This window comes from Lithobates pipiens, unplaced genomic scaffold (assembly GCF_037356315.1).
Source record: "Lithobates pipiens isolate NorthernLeopardFrog02 unplaced genomic scaffold, aLitPip1_a1.2 Scaffold_1, whole genome shotgun sequence".
NCBI lineage: Eukaryota > Metazoa > Chordata > Amphibia > Anura > Ranidae > Lithobates > Lithobates pipiens.
In genome coordinates this window covers 151,713,763-151,730,518 of record NW_027507685.1, presented here as the reverse complement: position 1 = coordinate 151,730,518, position 16,756 = coordinate 151,713,763, and the positions used below count along the sequence as shown (strand labels likewise).

The 16,756-nt window shown below is 42.6% G+C and overlaps 1 protein-coding gene across 4 annotated transcripts in view; it reads left to right on the top strand.

Annotated features, from left to right (window-relative positions):
• NUP188 (nucleoporin 188) overlaps positions 1-16,756 on the top strand; it is a 169,668-nt gene that overhangs the window by 79,514 nt on the left and 73,398 nt on the right. For 2 of the 4 annotated variants that reach the window (XM_077478566.1, XM_077478552.1), the window contains exons 14-23: positions 1,446-1,565; positions 1,653-1,779; positions 3,508-3,663; positions 3,741-3,867; positions 4,338-4,425; positions 4,537-4,607; positions 15,040-15,151; positions 15,244-15,364; positions 16,340-16,406; positions 16,521-16,646. In XM_077478566.1, the coding sequence (XP_077334692.1) occupies positions 1,446-1,565; positions 1,653-1,779; positions 3,508-3,663; positions 3,741-3,867; positions 4,338-4,425; positions 4,537-4,607; positions 15,040-15,151; positions 15,244-15,364; positions 16,340-16,406; positions 16,521-16,646 (1,115 nt within the window). The remainder of the gene's footprint in view (positions 1-1,445; positions 1,566-1,652; positions 1,780-3,507; positions 3,664-3,740; positions 3,868-4,337; positions 4,426-4,536; positions 4,608-15,039; positions 15,152-15,243; positions 15,365-16,339; positions 16,407-16,520; positions 16,647-16,756) is intronic. The other 2 variants (XM_077478559.1, XM_077478556.1) reach the window with 2 other exon arrangements.

Sequence of the window (16,756 nt, the reverse complement as noted above, 5' to 3'; positions counted from 1 at the left end):
AGAAGAATGTGCCAGAACACGTTGGTTCACAGCTGTTTGTAGTCATCTCAGAAGTGTGTTAACATCACTACAGATGAATTGAAGGAGCATTGTTCTAGAAAAAAAAAAAAAGCTTGTCAAAAAAATCTAGGATGGAGTGATGTTACCCAAGTGCTAAATTACATAGGTACATAGTTAGGTTGAAAAAAGACACAAGTTCATCTAGTTCAACCTATAAAAGGGGGGAAAAAAATACACAATCCCATGTGCACAATCCTACATCCTACAATCAGTTGTTCCAGAGAAATGTAAAAAACCCAGCAAAGCATAATTCAATTTGCTCCAGCAGGGTAAAAATTCCTTCCTGATCCCCGGAGAGGTAATCAGATGTTCAGTGGATCAACTTTACTTATAAATATTGGTACCCTGTTATATTATGTACATTTAGGAAAGAATTCAGTCCTTTTTTTTTTAAATAAATCTACTGAGCTGGCCAGAACCTACTCTGGCGGGAATCTGTTCTACCTTTTCACAGCTCTTACTTTTGAAGAAGCCTTTTAAGTATTTGGAGATTAAATCTGTTTTCCTCCAGACGTAAAGAGTGTCCCCTTGTCCTCTGTGATGACCTTTTAGAGTGAATAACTCAACACCAATTTCACTATATGGACTACTTAAATTTTAATTAAACTTAGAGTGGGGTACCCCTTAATATATAAAAAAAAAAAATTAAGTCAGCAGCTACAAATACTGCAGCTGCTGTCTTTTAATAATCGGAGACTTACCTGTCCCAGTGTCCATCGATCTGGGGGAACGAAGCCCCCCCTCGTTCCCCGCTCCGCTTGTGGCACCGTCATTCGCATTGTGGGCACCCGGCTGTGGCTTCACAGCCGGGCACCCACTGCGCATGCGTGAGTGGCGCAGGGCACCGTGATATGCCGCAGTCACCTGGGACACGTGACAGGTCCCAGGTGACTGTGCCGCGCGAGGGGAAGTGATGTCACCAGCCCGGGCAAGGAAGAAGGCAGACTACGAGGGACCCCCTAGCAACAGGTATTTAGAGGTGAGTAAAACATTTTTTTTCCAATTATTTTTTTTTTTTTTTTTAAGAATTTTAAACATTTTTTTATTTTTTGGTGGCAACACCACTTTAATTTGTAGGGAACTGGTATAGCTGGGTGGTTGTCGGATCTTATTTAACCCTCTAGTCCAGTTGTTGTCAACTTGAAAATTATAGAGGGACTCGGATGTGGCTCCTAACAATTCCAGAGCATTTTTGTGCACTGTGTGCACTCCAGTCAAAATTAATTGGCTATAACGCATCTCAACGCCCCAAATTTTTGGTCTTGCTGCATTTTTTTGCAGCATATGGCAATGCACAATAATATGAGTTCATGCCTAAAGAACACATGGCTGAAGCCGAACATTACAGTATGGACTAATGATTGTGTCTTATTTTTCACCACCAGCAGTCTACTGTAGGCCTGGGAGTCTTGCTGGACAGTGTGTGCACCATGTTCCCTGCCCACTTGGCACCTCTTCTCCAGCTCTTAAGTGCTCTTGTCTCCAGCAAATCCACTGCCAAAAAGGTAAAGGAGAAAATAATTGATGGGTTATTGTTGTGTAGCTGATCAGATTGAGCTGATTGGGGTTTACGTTATGTGAATTTATTACAGGTGTACACTTTCCTGGATAAGATGTCCCATTACACAGAACATTACAAGCACAAACCTCATGATGTCATGTCACATAACGATGAGACTCTCTGGAGGAGGCGCACCCCGAAACTTCTATATGCCTTGGGTAACCTCTAAGTTTGTGTAATGGTTCATTTATATAAAAGCTTGTGAATGACTAAACTTGGAGTCTCATAGCAAAGTATGTGGAGGAGAGACAGTTTAGAGTGTACCTGTGCTCTGTACGTGCACCTTGCGTTAAAGGAGACTCTTTACCATTCAGAGAATATACTGAATCTGTTGCAGCCCCTACAGAGTGCTTTTGCGTATGGGTAAGCATGTGACCTCCTGCCATGGCCTCATCCCTGACTCGTCAATCCTGTGCATGCTCTGATGTGGCACTTACACAGTGTTGAGTGATGGAGCGAGAGTGGATTGTTGGGAACATGTGTATAAGTGATTTAAAGCAGGGGGGAGAACTCTAAAGAGGCATTGTGTTGCTGCTTGTGCTCACATTCCTTTCACTCCCACGCCTCCCTGCTCCTCTCTCCGAGCAAAGGGAAAAACATATAAATATAGAAGATTGCGAATGATAAGAAAAAAAAAACTGTTTACCTTCCTGACCTGGTTGGTTTATAAACTTCACAGGAGGTTGCTGCTAGAGCTGCACGATTCTGGCTAAAATGAGAATCACTATTTTTTTTTGCTTAGAATAAAGATCACGATTCTCATGGCGTACCATTATCTTATCTTTCACATTATACAAAAAAATTGGGCTAGCTTTATTGTTTAGTTTCTTTTTTAATTAATTAAAGCGTTATATATAATGTTTGAGGGTTCCAAGTAATTTTCTAGCAAAAAATACTGATTTTAACTTTGTAAGAAACAAGTGCCAGAAAAAGGTTTAGTCTTTAAGACCCCTTTCACACTGGGGCCACACTGCGTTATCATTGTTTTAGCAGCGCTTTTCGGCTGCTGGTGGGGTGCTTTTAACCCCCACTAGCAACCGAAGAAAGGGTTAAAAGGGCCCGTGTTGCGGTGCTGCTTAAGCGCTTTGCAGGCGCTGCCCATTCATTTCAATAGGCAGGGCGTTTTGGGAGCAGTGTTTACACCGATCCCACACCGCCCCCCCAATGATGCTGCTCGCAGGAGTTTTTTTCCCCATCCCGCAAGAGCACCGCCCCTGTGTGAAAGCATTCGGGCTTTCACACTAAGGAGGCATGAGAGGTGCTTTACAGGTGCTATTTTTACCTCTAAAATGCCTGAAAAACGCCTCAGTGTGGTTAAACTTCCCTCATTTACAGAACGAAGTTCATCCCTTTGAGCTAAGAACGAAAAGTTACAATGTTTATAGTTATTTACCAGCATGGACAATGTTGTGAAAAACTTTGTCAGGCTGCCCAATTTTTTTCTTTTGACAGCTGAGTGAGCTGATGACTCTCTACACTTATTACATGAATGAATGGGGAAAGTCTGGATAGAGATGGTTTAATCGAGATCACGATTTTGTAACGATTATTCGTGCAGCTCTAGTTGCTGGTGAAATTAAGGACCTCTGGCTGTCCACATATCCTTCATAAAAGTATATAAAAGCATTGATTAAAGAGTTCCAGCTGGCTTGTGGCCTTAATCATAGCTGACTGTGACTTGGTTGTCCATGATTAGGCTGTAAACTGGCTGAAATGTGTTAATGGACTGTACATTTTTTTAATCTATTTGCCTGATTTATAATAAAGCACCAAAATGCTTCATTATAATATCCATATTATCCATTAGTCTAATTGTTTAGACCTTTTCCACTGCCTTGTTGAAAGAGGAAAACCAATTTAATAAGGCTTGTTGTTCATTACTCCAGGACAGGGACAGACCAACTTGCGCATACCTCAGGGGACGGTCGGCCAGGTGATTTCTGATGACAATGGTTTCCTTGTTCGCTGGGAATTCTCATTTAGTAGCTGGACCCTGTTTACCTGTGAGGTTGAAATGCTCCTTCATGTTGTGTCCACAGCAGGTGAGATACAAATGAAATATTACTTTCTGCTACTGCGTTGCAATGCTCATTTTTAACGCTACTCTCTCTGTCTCCAGATGTCATACAACACTGTCACAGGGTGAAACCAATCATAGACCTTGTACACAAAGTTATCAGCGTTGACCTATCCATAGCTGACTATCTCCTACCGATTACATCCCGCATGTACCAGCTGTTACAGAGGTAGGTGAGCAAAGAGAAAACTGTGGACACCAGTATTTATTTATTTTTTTCTAGCAGGTAATTGGTAGACACAGGAGGACACACATTTAAAGGAAGCTATCTGGATAGAAATATGGATATACTGTTGACAACTTGGTTTAAGCTCACAAACTCCAGGCTGTTGTCTTTGCTTTGCTACTTAGACCAATCCAGGGCATATATGTTGGTGAGGGCTTCACTGACCTCTGCCATCAAGAACAAGACAATGTTCTTCTGTTCAGATAAGTTAATTTTCTTGTTCATAGTGTATATTTGAACATTGGGTTACTAAAGAACCATTGACAAAAACTTTTGTAGCATCATACAGTTTAGAAAGCGGTCAGGGTAATTAATTTTACTACACACATTCTAAGCTTTGGACCGATTAAAAATTGTGAGTATAACACAGGTTCGTTTTAGGAAAATTCCCCATCTGTTGTCTTTATTTGCAGGTTAACAACTGTTATGAACCCACCTATGGATTTCATTGCCTCATGTGTCAACTGCCTGACTGTGTTGGCGACACGTATGCCTGCAAAGGTGAGAATGGAGTTCGGAGGGTGTAAGTTTAATCTGTTAATCTGTGTTGCTGTGTACAGGCATTTATGGGTAGTTTGATAAAAATTGATTCCTTTGTTGTTATGCTTCAAGGTTTGGATAGACTTGCATCACACTGGATTCTTGCCATCCTCTGCTAATCCCATCTCGGGCCACATTATCAGGTATATTTTGTAATTTAAGCTTGAAGAAGCCTGTTGATATGAAATTATTACATTGCGGTCGCAGAAGCAGTCAGTTTTCAGCCTTCGTCTCTGTAGACTGTTAATTACCCGTGTTTTTTTGTGAACACAACCTGTAATGTAACAATAGTGCTTATAAAGAACATTGATTTAATAAAAATTCAAGGGGAGAAATATTGCACGTGGTTTCTCACGTTCAACCAGTCATCTTTCATTAATATTTAAGCTGGCCATACACTATATGAAAAATCGTCTGAAATTCGGTCATTTAGACAGTTCATTTGTTTTTCAGCCAGTTAATGGGAACAAAATTGATAATCATCGAAACGTTTTTGAGCCGAAAAAACAAAGTTTGGAAACTTTCTGCCGAACGAACGATAAATTGAAAGGTTAATACATTTCCCATCCAAACAGTTTTTACTAGGTATATGTAAAATAACGAACAAAAATATGGATTCTTCTATGTCCACTGAACGATTTATCGGGCATTACATGATGGCACTATCGTTTGCTCTCACGGCCGAATGTCTGTTTATCGAGAATGGGTTTGAACGATTTTTTATATAGTGTATGGCCAGCATAAGTCTGTTTTATACTTGGTGTCCTCTTTGGCACCATCGGATGTGGCTGGACCCTCTTGGCTAAAATTTTTGCTAGGGGCAAGCAAGGCTGTGACCCATTTCACCCAGTTATCTGTTGACCCTAATAACAAAAGCACAAGCACACTCCCAGGCCTCTTCTCCAGTATTCTATACCTGAAATGCCTGCAGTCTTAGCGGCCTCCAAGAGTTTGGCCACAAAGACTCTGATTCTGAGTTGCTCCAGCCTTTGAGACCATTTCAGCTCTTATTGATGCAGTGCATGAAGATCAGCCTGTTGCTTCTACCAGTGTTGTTTCCAGTCTTGGGTCATTTAAAACTCCTAAGGCTGCAGAGAATTTCTATTTACACTAACTTTTTCAACAATTTCCCTCTAAATGCAAAGGATAGCGTCTTTCAGGCATGCTCTTGACAACCTCATAATGGAAGATAATGGTAGCAAGTGCAAGTCCACAGTGGTAAAGATTTAAGGAACGGACTGTGTTTTGCATGCTGTCACAGACTTTGGGCTGCAGGAGAACCGTGGCCTGGAGAACTCTGTGTTATGTGTTCTTAAAGCGGTTTTGTACAGAAAATTGCAAGTTCATCTTATTCAAATGGCTTTGGAACATAGATGCAGTTATGAGCATTGAAATAAAATAATATGCAGTATTTACCTTTTATTTTTAATGTTTATGCCAACTTCCGGGCTCTCCTCCCGTGGGAGTAGGCGTGTTTATTGGCTTCGCAATGGTCCCTGGGAACTTTTTTTAGTTATTTCCCAGGAATCCGTTGGGGACACAGTCATGCTGAAATCTTGTGAGATTTCGGAAGGAGGACGCCGGTCACGTGATGAGGGCGTGTCCGAAATTGCCATTTTGAAAGTGGGCAGGCAGCTCTATCTGCCATTACCACTATAGCACACGAGGCAAGAGGAAGGAAAACAAAGAGGACACTCAATGAGCATGTGCGAGATGGAGCGGTGGATGCTGGGAGCTCAGCGTCATCGCATCCAGGAAGTAAATGCCTGTGGGCTTCAAACGCCCACAGTGAAAATGGAAACCGCCGGACTGCTTTTTTTAAAGTTTTCCTTAGCAATGAAATCATCACGCCGGGGGTTAAAAAGACGCCGATCGTGACTGCAAAGACACCGTAGGAATCGCCCACCAGTGAAACAGGTAAAAAAAAAAAATGGCAGCTGAATCCCGCTTTAAGTTATCCAGAGCTGGTCACTAATTGCTTGTGGCTTCTTATGCAAGTTAGTCAGGGGAGCCAGACTGCCTTAGGAGGTCATTGTTATGATAATAGGACTAGCTCTACTGTGTAAGGTGACCTTTGTCTGAGATGATAGGAGTAGCCCTTATCTGATGGTTTGCTGTATAAATTCAGTGCGTTTCTAAAAATAAAGCAGTTCAATTTCTGGTTTACTCCAAGACTGGTGTTGGTCCTTGGGGTTTCTATAGCCAGATCCATTGGTCTGGTGTTTCAGGACTTGGGAAGCATCTTATTGGTGGAAATACCCAACAGGGTGTCTGGAGGCAGTCATACCTGTCTCTTTTAATAAATGGCATTTTCTGTTTCTCCACTCTCTCCACTCTCTCCATTCCTCAGCCACCCATGTCCTGGCACTCAGTCTACTAAATCATCGGACAAGCCTTCTTGTCTCCCACTTTCTAGAGCAGAATTCTGTTTGTTAACTTTGCAGACCTTTGATGCTTGGGTGCAGGAGGTGGTATCCCAGGGCGACAAACTGTAGTTTCTCTTCCTGTTTCCTCACTTACAGCCTTCCTCTGTTAATGCACAGATTAGCAAATATGCATTGAGCACTACGTTTTTCTGATTGAAGGGGTCATAGCCCCAGTTTCTGTGGAAGAACAATAGTTCCAGGTGTCTTACTTCAACCTGTTCACTCTTCCCATGCCCAAAGGGGGCATTCAGCCCATTCTGGATCTCAAAGCTCTGAATATATTCATTCATGCTGAAAAATTTTGGATGGAATCTACCAAATGATAGAACAAACAAACCCCCTAAATGCCCCTAAATGGGACTCTGACAGACCACCTACACATGAAATAGAACTAATAAAATGTTTTTATTGATACAATTAGTCAAGACTACACAAACTAAAAACAGACAGCTAGCATCCGAGCAATGTGCAATACAATACAAAACGACAATAAAACATCACAAGGACACTTATGCTCATAAGGGGGCAAAACCCCAATACCCGACGCGTTTCCAGTTTTGCTTAAAAACTTTCAGGGGTAGAGAGTAGAATGAGATGAAGTGTAATTACAGCTCATGATAAAGCCATTCTTCAATAGGAGATCATCATATAAGATGCAGCTGGAAGCCAAAACAAGGTCCCTAGTGACCCATGCCCAGGAAGTAGTTCACCCCTTCACAGAGTATATAGGCCGGTGTAAATTACAGGTTAAGAATCCACCCCTCACTAAAGATGTGGGGGGGGGTGTATAAGCTATAGCCAACGTAGATCTGGGCCTCAAATGTGGCCCCCAGGAGGTCCCCTGTTTTTTGGATCCCTTGTTGGAAACACCAGAAAGGAGGTCCTATAAAGCGGCACGCCTTGATCAGATGCAGCCCGCGTCTGTGGAGGGGTGAACTACTTCCTTTGCGTGGGTCACTAGGGACCTTGTTTTTGCTTCCAGCTGCATCTTGTATGATGATATCCTATTGAGGAATGGCTTTATCATGAGCTTTAATTACACTTTATCTCATTCTACTCTCTCCCCCTGATGAAAGTTTTTAAGCAAAACTGGAAATGTGTCGGGTATTGGGGTTTCCCCCCTTATGAGAGCATAAGTGTCCTTGGGATGTTTTATTGTCGTTTTGTATTGCACATTGCTCAGATGCTAGCCGTCTGTGTAGTGTTGACTTATTGTATTAATAAAAACAACATTTTATTAGTTCTATTTCATGTGTTGGTGGTCTGTCAGAGTCCCATTTAGGGTTTTTTTGTTCTATCTAATCCAGGGATGGGAGCACCACACTGCTGTCTCTGACACATTGGGAGCCTTCTGTTTTGTCTACCAAATGTGTCATTACTCGACTTCCACAAAGAATCTGCAACGATTCATTGCTTGCGCAATACGGAGGACAAGGGAGACTCTGAAAGTCTCAGAAGATGAACGGCGCCTGCGCACTTAATAGTACATTCTGTGACACGCTGCCAATGTTGTAAAATAGCACTTTGTAACAGGGCCGCTCGCCATGTTTCGGGCACGGCCTCGCTTCGCACTGCATATTTTTATCCTAAGTCTATGTCCACTTGGATGGTGGGGCTTGAACTTGGACTCAGGGCAGAATGTACTATTAAGTGCGCAGATGCCGTTCATCTTCAGAGACTTTTGGCGTCTCCTTTGTCCTCTGTACTGTGCAAGCGCAGTATAGGGCGTACACTATCTGATGGGGGAGATTTCTCGACAGGACTCCGGTTTTGAGGCCGTGTCAATTGCCAGTTCCACATCTGACCTCTACAACACAATGATCTGTCATTGTTGGTCTAATTGATCTGGTTCATGGACTTGACCGGTTTGTCTATCACAGAGAGCCAGGTTGACCCTGGCCTGTCAGCTTAGGAATCCTGCTCTGGACGTGGAGGTACTTCCTGTCATTTTGAAGAATATTTGTGATAGACGCTATCTTGTTGGCCTTGAGAGAAGTCCTGGGTAACCTGTCAGTGCGGGGACTTGGTGATTGGAGTCTTGACCATCTATCAATTTCCTGGAACTTTGGTCAGTTTGGCTGTGTTTTCAATGTTGGGACTTCTTGCTGGAGTGTTGTCTGGTTCAGTTGAGAGCGTCACACACGTGGTGTAGAGGTCGACCGATATATCGGCCGATATTTGGCATTATTTAATTAATCGGCATCGGCTGATTGTGCTGATAAAAAAGCTGATTACATGTTCAGCACAACTTGCAAAAGACTTCTGTAATAGAAGTCAATGTAAGTTGCCTGAAGACATCAGTGAAGGACATTCCTCCTCTCTGGGCAGGCTGCCAAGAAAAGATCAAAGTGATACAATGTTTCTTCTTCAATGGGCTGAACTCCCTGTGTAGAAGTTCTCAGTTTAACCATTTAAAGACTAAATCTTTTCTGACACTTGTTGCTTACAAGTAAAAATCCAGTATTTTCTGCTAGAAAATCACTCAGAAGCCCCAAAAATTATAAATATTTTTTTAGCAGAGACCCTAGGGAATAAAATAGCGGTTGTTGCAATATTTTATGTGACGCGTTATTTGCGCAGAGGTCTTTCAAACGCAAGTTAGCCCCCTTTTTTTTTTGTCCAAAAGTTTTGAGTACCTGTTTTTGTGTATTTATTAAATAGTTTTTTTTTTTTTTATCTAAATTATACATACAAGTGAACTGATTGGAGGTTTGTTTTGTTTAATAAATGTGTAAGAAATTTTCTGCATCACTTATTAAGGCTGCTTTTACACTGGATCGGGCAGGCGTTGACGGTAAAACGCTGCAAGTTTTAGCAGCGATTTACCTTCATTTTAGCCCCGCTATTCGGCTGCTAGCGGGGCAGTGAAGCACTGCTGCAAAATCGCATTGCATGTGCTTCAGCAATGGTGACCATTCATTTCAATGGGCAGGAGTGGTGGAGGATCGGTTTACACCGCTCCAAAGATGCTGCTTGCAGGATTTTTTTTTTTTTTTTTTTTTTAACGTCCTGCCAGCGCATCTCCTCATTGTGAAAGCACTCAGGCTTTCACACAGACTGCAGGGGAGCCGTTTTGAAGGCAATTTACAGGCGCTATTTTTAGCCCAAAATCGCCTGAAAAACGCCCCAGTGTGAAAGGTGTCCAACTTAGATTTTATGAGATGAAGGGGAGGGGGGGGGGGAGGAAAAAATAAATAAAAAATCGGCCTAACATGTCGGCCCAAAAAAAAATCTGCATCATATATCGGCCATCGGCCACCACGATTTCTAAATATCGGCATCGGCCAGAGAAAAACCCATATCGGTCGACCTCTAACGCGATGTATATCAATCATTCAAGAGGAACTTAGTAGATGGAAGGAAGCAGTAGATTGGATCTTGGCTTGAGTGGAACTTTCCTGTTCAACCTAGTCAGTTGTGCACATTACAGGTATAGACAGGTGGCAGGCAGACTTCTTAGCCTGTAGCTCCTGGACACTGTGGGGAGTGGTCCCTATCCCTGGAAATGTTCCAGGACCTGTGCGATAGGTGGGGGATACCGGATTATATTTCATGCTATCTGATCTTCGATTCCAACCCTTTAGTAACCCCCCCCCCCCCCCGCACAGCCGTTCACTGGGAAGGTACCCTTCCCCAAAAAGTCATTTATAATGGTGTTTATTTTTTATATCTGTACAAAAATGTTTTGCCTTTTCATTTTTATTTTAAATTGAATGGGTTGTTCTACAAATATGCGGCCTCTCGTGGCCAGGCCTTGGCACCAAATGCCCTTATATTTGCACACAATAATGCTTATAGTGCTGTACTAAGAGCACACACCTTGCGCACTCCCAGCATAGTGACCAGCGGCTCATGGAAAGTTTTCCCGATCATGTGACCGCCAATCATGGCCATAAGCTCCCCGGCATAGCAAACCACTTAAAGGGCTGGCGGTAGGACAGGGCTTCTTTATCTCATGACACCTTGGGGTCGTTCAGGCAGTCCATAGTTCTCTGTTGCTCTCTTGGGCTTGTTAGCCTTTGTCTGCTGTTTTTTCCACCCTTCACTTGGACTGGTTTTGGACATACCAAAAGTTGAAGACCCTCTGTATCCCTGAATAGGTAAGACAAATATGTTATTTTTATACCCATTTTAAAATTCATTGGAGGACACTGTGTTTATGATCATGCTCTTGTACAGCTTTGTTACAAAACTGAGGTATGCTGAGAGTGGGAGGAGCTTTCTTGGGCTGGCCTATAGTTTTTTGTTTGCTAGTTTCCAGTCCTCCTATAGGCAGTACCCAAGTTTTTTTTTCAGCTGGAACGTTCCACCACCTCAGGCCCTCTGCTCCCTTCTCACCACTATTGCTCTGTGGGAGCCAAGCTGTCACTTGTAAACACAGAAGCTGGACTTCTGTGTTTACAAGTGACAGCTTGGCTCCTTCAGATCTGATCTCCTGAGTGGCTCCCACTGAGTGCAGGATGGGGAGAAGGGTGATGCAGGTGCCTGAGGTGGGTGTGCAGGGCATGGTTGAGTTCCTGCACCTATTCTCTGAGAAGAAACAAAATCCCTGGGCAGTACTATAAACCCAAGGGTAAAGACTTCCTTTGTCTCTGAATGTATTCCAAGAATAGGAGTTCACGGAGAGTTCTTAAATCTTGGTCAGGAAAAAATGCTTATCATATATACAGTATTTCACAACACTGAAGAAATTACACTTTGGTACAATGTTAAATGGTGAGTGTACAGCTTGTATAACAGTGTAAATTTGCTATCCCCTTCAAAATAACTCAACACACCATTAATGTCTAAACCGCTGGCAACAAAAGTGAGTACACCTCAAAGTTAAAATGTCCAAATTGGGTGCAAAGTGTCAATATTTTGTGTGGCCGCTATTATTTTCCAGCAGTGCCTTAACCCTCTTGGGCATGGAGTTCACCAGAGCTTCACAGGTTGCCACTGGAGTCCTCTTCCACTCCTCCGTGATGACATCACCAAGCTGGTGCATGTTGGAGACCTTGCGCTTGTCCACCTTCCATTTGAGGTTGCCCCACAGATGCTCAATAGGGTTTAGGTCTGGAGACATGCTTGGCCAGTCCATCACATTTACCCTCTCAGCTTTTCTTAGGAAAGCAGTGGTTGTCGTGGAGGGAGAGGATCATGCCCTCAATGAACTGTAGCTACCCAGTGCCAGCAGCACTCGCACAGCCACAGACCATGACACTCCCACCACCATGCTTGACTGTAGGCAAGACACACTTGTCTTTGTACTCCTCACCTGGTTGCCACCACACAGGCGTGACGCCTTCTGAACCAAATAAGTTTATCTTGGTCTCATCAGACCACAGGACATGGTTCCAGTAATCCATGTTCTTGGTCTTCTTGTCTTCAGCAAACTTTTTTTGTGGGCTTTCTTGTGCATCATCTTTAGAAGAGGCTTCTTTCTGGGATGACATCCTTTCAGACAATTTGATGCAGTATGTGGATTATGGTCTGAGCACTGACAGGCTGACCCCCACCCCTACAACATCTGCAGCAATGCTGGTAGCACGCATACGTCTATTTCCCAAAGACAACCTCTGGATATGATACTGAGCATGTGCTCTCAACTTCCTTGCTGGACCATGGTGAGGCCTGTTCTGAGTGATACCTGTCTTGTTAAACCACTTTATGGTCTCGGCCACCATGATGCAGCTCAGTTTCAGGATCTTGACAATCTTCTTATAGCCTAGGCCATCTTTATCTAGAGCAACAATTCTCTTTTTCAGATCCTCTGGGAGTTCTTTGCCATGAGGTGCCATGTTGAACTTCCAGTGACCAGTATGAGAGAGTGAGAGTGATAACACCAAATTGAACACACCTGCTTCCCATTAACACCTGAGACCTTGTAACACGAATGAGTCACATGACATCGGGGAGGGAAAATGGCTAATTGGGCCCAATTTGGACATTTTCAGTTAGGGGTGTACTCATTTTTGTTGTCAGCGGTTTATACATTAATGGCTGTGTGTTGAGGTTTTTTGAGGGGATAGCAAATTTACACTGTTATACAAGCTTTACACTCACTACTTTAAATTGTAGCAAAGTGTCATTTCTTCAGTGTTGTCACATGAAAAGATATAATACAATACAAAAAATATGAGGGGTGTACTCACTGTGAGATACTGCATCTGTGCCTAAATTCCCCTTTCGGCACAACTGTTGTGGCATTTTACCTCTTAAAGATTTAAAATGGAAGTAAAGGATACATAAGTTTGCTTAAAACCACTTCTTCCCCTATCCTCATTCCTATGCTGTATAGTAATGGTAAAAAAGATCACCTTATTTCAATCCATGAGGGTGCAGGCATGTGATGCAGGAGCTCCAGCTCGTATGTGTCATGGAGTGCTGGACAATGTAGCTAATTTCTGGGATCCATGACATCACACATTGGTTTCCATGGCCAATTCATTATGGCTGCTCCCTCCTCTCCCCTTCAACAGCCACTCCAGAACACAGGGGAGCCAGAGCTTCTGCATCATGTGACCGGGCCAGAGTGGATTGAAATAAGGTATTTACATGGATCTGTTTTACCTGCACTATACAGCATAGGTAGAAGGAGGAGTTTTATGCACATTTATATGTAACCTTCACTTCCAATTTAATTTAATGCTATGGAAAATGAAGCTACAGAAGAAGCTTGGACATGCCAAGGTATATAGGAGCACCCAGAATTTCCAGAAAAAGATTTGTAGTATACGCTACCCAACAAGCCAGGTGCTCATTTAGCTCATGGCTCTACTTAAATCAAGATGTCACTTTTGGGATAGTTGACCCCTTTTTTCCAGATGATCTTTATTTAACAATCTTGTAGTAAACGTTACAAAACAAGTAGGCTCAAAATAGAGGGCGAAGAACAAAAAACATATCTGATCCTTTTACATTAAAATGATTGTTATGTGCAACATATATAACTTTATATATTTTCTTCTAGTATGATAAAGCATGTCGGTTGACAATAATCTTCCTTTGGAAGAATCAGCCCTATGGTCTACATCCAGTACTCAGAGGATGCTAAGAAAGTGACTTCCACCTTATATTAAAGGGCTTGATGTTTAAAAGAGAAGTGTGACTTTCTGTAAAAAAATAAACATTTAGACCCCATTCATACTTGTGCGACTTGGGACTGCAAAGTTGCATGACAAGACATACCCCATGATTTCCAATGAGCACTGTTCATATCTGTGCGACTTTAAAGTAGTCCCTGCACTACTTTGATGCGACTTGAGGTTCATAGACCTCAAGATTACATAGGCGTTACTTCAAGTCGCGGCAAAGTTGCACTACTTTCAGGTCGTACAAGTGTGAAAGGGGCCTTATACTAGCTGTATGCAGCAATTGTTTCCATGTTGCATCTGTTCCTCAGCAGAACTAAGCGATCAAATATCGCTGATTGCCCAGCTCTCCCCTCCACTCTGAGGACTGTCAGTCAGCAGCTCACTGGAGCCCTGGGCTGTGGAGGAGGAGGGAGAGACCAGTTGGCTTAGGCTCCCAACGTATCACCAAGAGGCTGTGACAAGTGCCAATCCATGCTTCTGGGTGGATCCCGACCATATAGTTGGGATTTTTTCAGAGCCTGCACTGGCTCTGCAACGTCAGCCAACAGTAGACTTTAGCCATAAGAGAAGTGTAACCAAAAAGCTAGAAAATGAGAGCTCAGGAGTAGCTAGCAATAACAAAATGGGGAACAGAGAGGTTAGATATTGTCACCAATGAACTGAGAGATTTGATGGTAAGTACAAAAGAGCTTCCCCCACTTGGTCTGTTGAAGACGTTGTGCAGCTTATCCAACCTGCTTTTTCAGCTCCAATAAGTATCAGGAACATGCCCCAGCGCCATTTTCAGGTATACAGCCCAAGTTGATTGCATATATGTCTATGAAGGTTCAAATGTATCCAGGTTGTGGTATAGTCATATTCAACTTGGAAAATCTGTGAAACATCTTCAGCCATATGGGAAAAGTCCAAATGAATGTGATATGGATTCTACAACTTTCAGTTTTTTTAATTGTCAGGTGTTTTTCTGTCAGCCTATTTTCCCCTTCACCCTTATTCTTATTTCCAAAAATGATACGCATGATCCTGCTCAAAAACTTGTCTTTTGCTTCCCCCCCCCCCCACCTTGTGGATAGCACTGAAGGTATGAGTGCTGGTGGCTTTGGGACTCTACTTGGAATTGAGCAGACTCTGGGTGAATACAATGTCACCATTTCATTCCTTCGCCTCATCACCACCTTAGTGAAGGTAGGAATCTCTTTAAAGCCTCATCACTGGTTTTGCTTTTGTGCCATCTACCCAGGCTTTATATATGATGATGCATTTCTCTATCTTTCCAGGGTCAGCTGGGCAGTACCCAAAGCCAAGGTCTAGTGCCTTGCATCATGTTTGTGTTACGTGAGATGCTTCCTAATTACCATAGGTGGCGTTATAACTCTCACGGAGTCAGAGAAAACCTCGGTATGACCCTTTTTTTTTTGTTTTGTTTTTGTTTTTGTAATTCTAAGTAAGACTTATATAGAAAATGAACAATATCAAAGCATGTACCAACCATTCATATTTATGTTATTCACTGGGGATTCAGGAGACCTTTGGGCTATAATGCCTGCCTGTAGGAGTATGGACACTGGTATAAGAAGCTTCTGTACCCCTCCTTCTGACAATGATTTTTTAAGAAACCCTATACTAAGGAAATACAGGGGCCACTATTGCTGATCTGCTTCTATGAGTACCAACTTGAACTATCATAAATTATACTCACAAATATGTGAATTAAAATGGCCCAACAAGCTACTCATCAGTAGCCCTATGATCTTTGACGCTGCACACTGCAAAGGACAGGGGGACCTCACCCGGGTCCTAAATGGCTAACGCATTTCAAAGGCAATCCCCTCCTTATCAGATGAAGAGGCAAGAGGTTGCCTTTGCAACGCATTAGCAGTTTAGGACCCCGGGAAGATCCCTCTGTCCTTTGGAGTGTGCTGAGTCAAGGACCACAGGGCTACAGAAGAGTCGCTTGATAAAGAGATTTTTATTCACATGTTTGTGAGTATAATTTATGGTTTAAAAATATAATACAATTTTTTAGGATAGTGCACGATCCTGGTGTGCCCTCTTTTTTTTTTTGTAATGGCTTCAGGACATCCCCAGCCCTAGAGGGCAGCAAGGCTCTAACTAACATTTCAGAGGCATGGCATTATCTCCTACAGCTGCTATACCAGGTTACCACCCTTATGTACTTGAGGTTTTTTGTTGATTTCCATAGTTTAACTCACTGACCCAGATGAAATATGCAGGTTTGAAGGTCAGGATGAAGTTAGAACATCTGATCAGCATACGTGTTCTGAGTCAATGTCACAGAAAGTATTAAAACTAATAGATCGGCGTGGCAGTCAGCCAACTGGATTTTTCTTCTAAAACGTCTGTCTGTTTCAGGTTATCTGATGCTGAATCTGATTCATGCCATCCTTAATCTCTGCCCAGACACAGATCAACGCAGCAGGTGATGCACTTGGCTTACAGCCCACCTCTTTTCTTTTTTACATCGCATGTGTTCTGATAATGCAACCTGATTATATCAGTGTACACTGAATAATAATATAAATATTGTCCACAGCAGCCCCAGCCTGCAGACCTTGTGCATCTACACACTAACTAACACTGAGGCAGGACAAGCCATTATTAATATTATGGGAATTGGAGTTGATACAATCAACCTGGTCATGGCATCTCAATCTGGCAGGTAAGCATCACTGTGGTTGGCTAAGATGTTCAAAGTGTTATAAATGATGACCCTTGTGAAAATATGTCAAAGCCTTTCTATCCCAAAATTATGTTTGAAGTACAATTTTC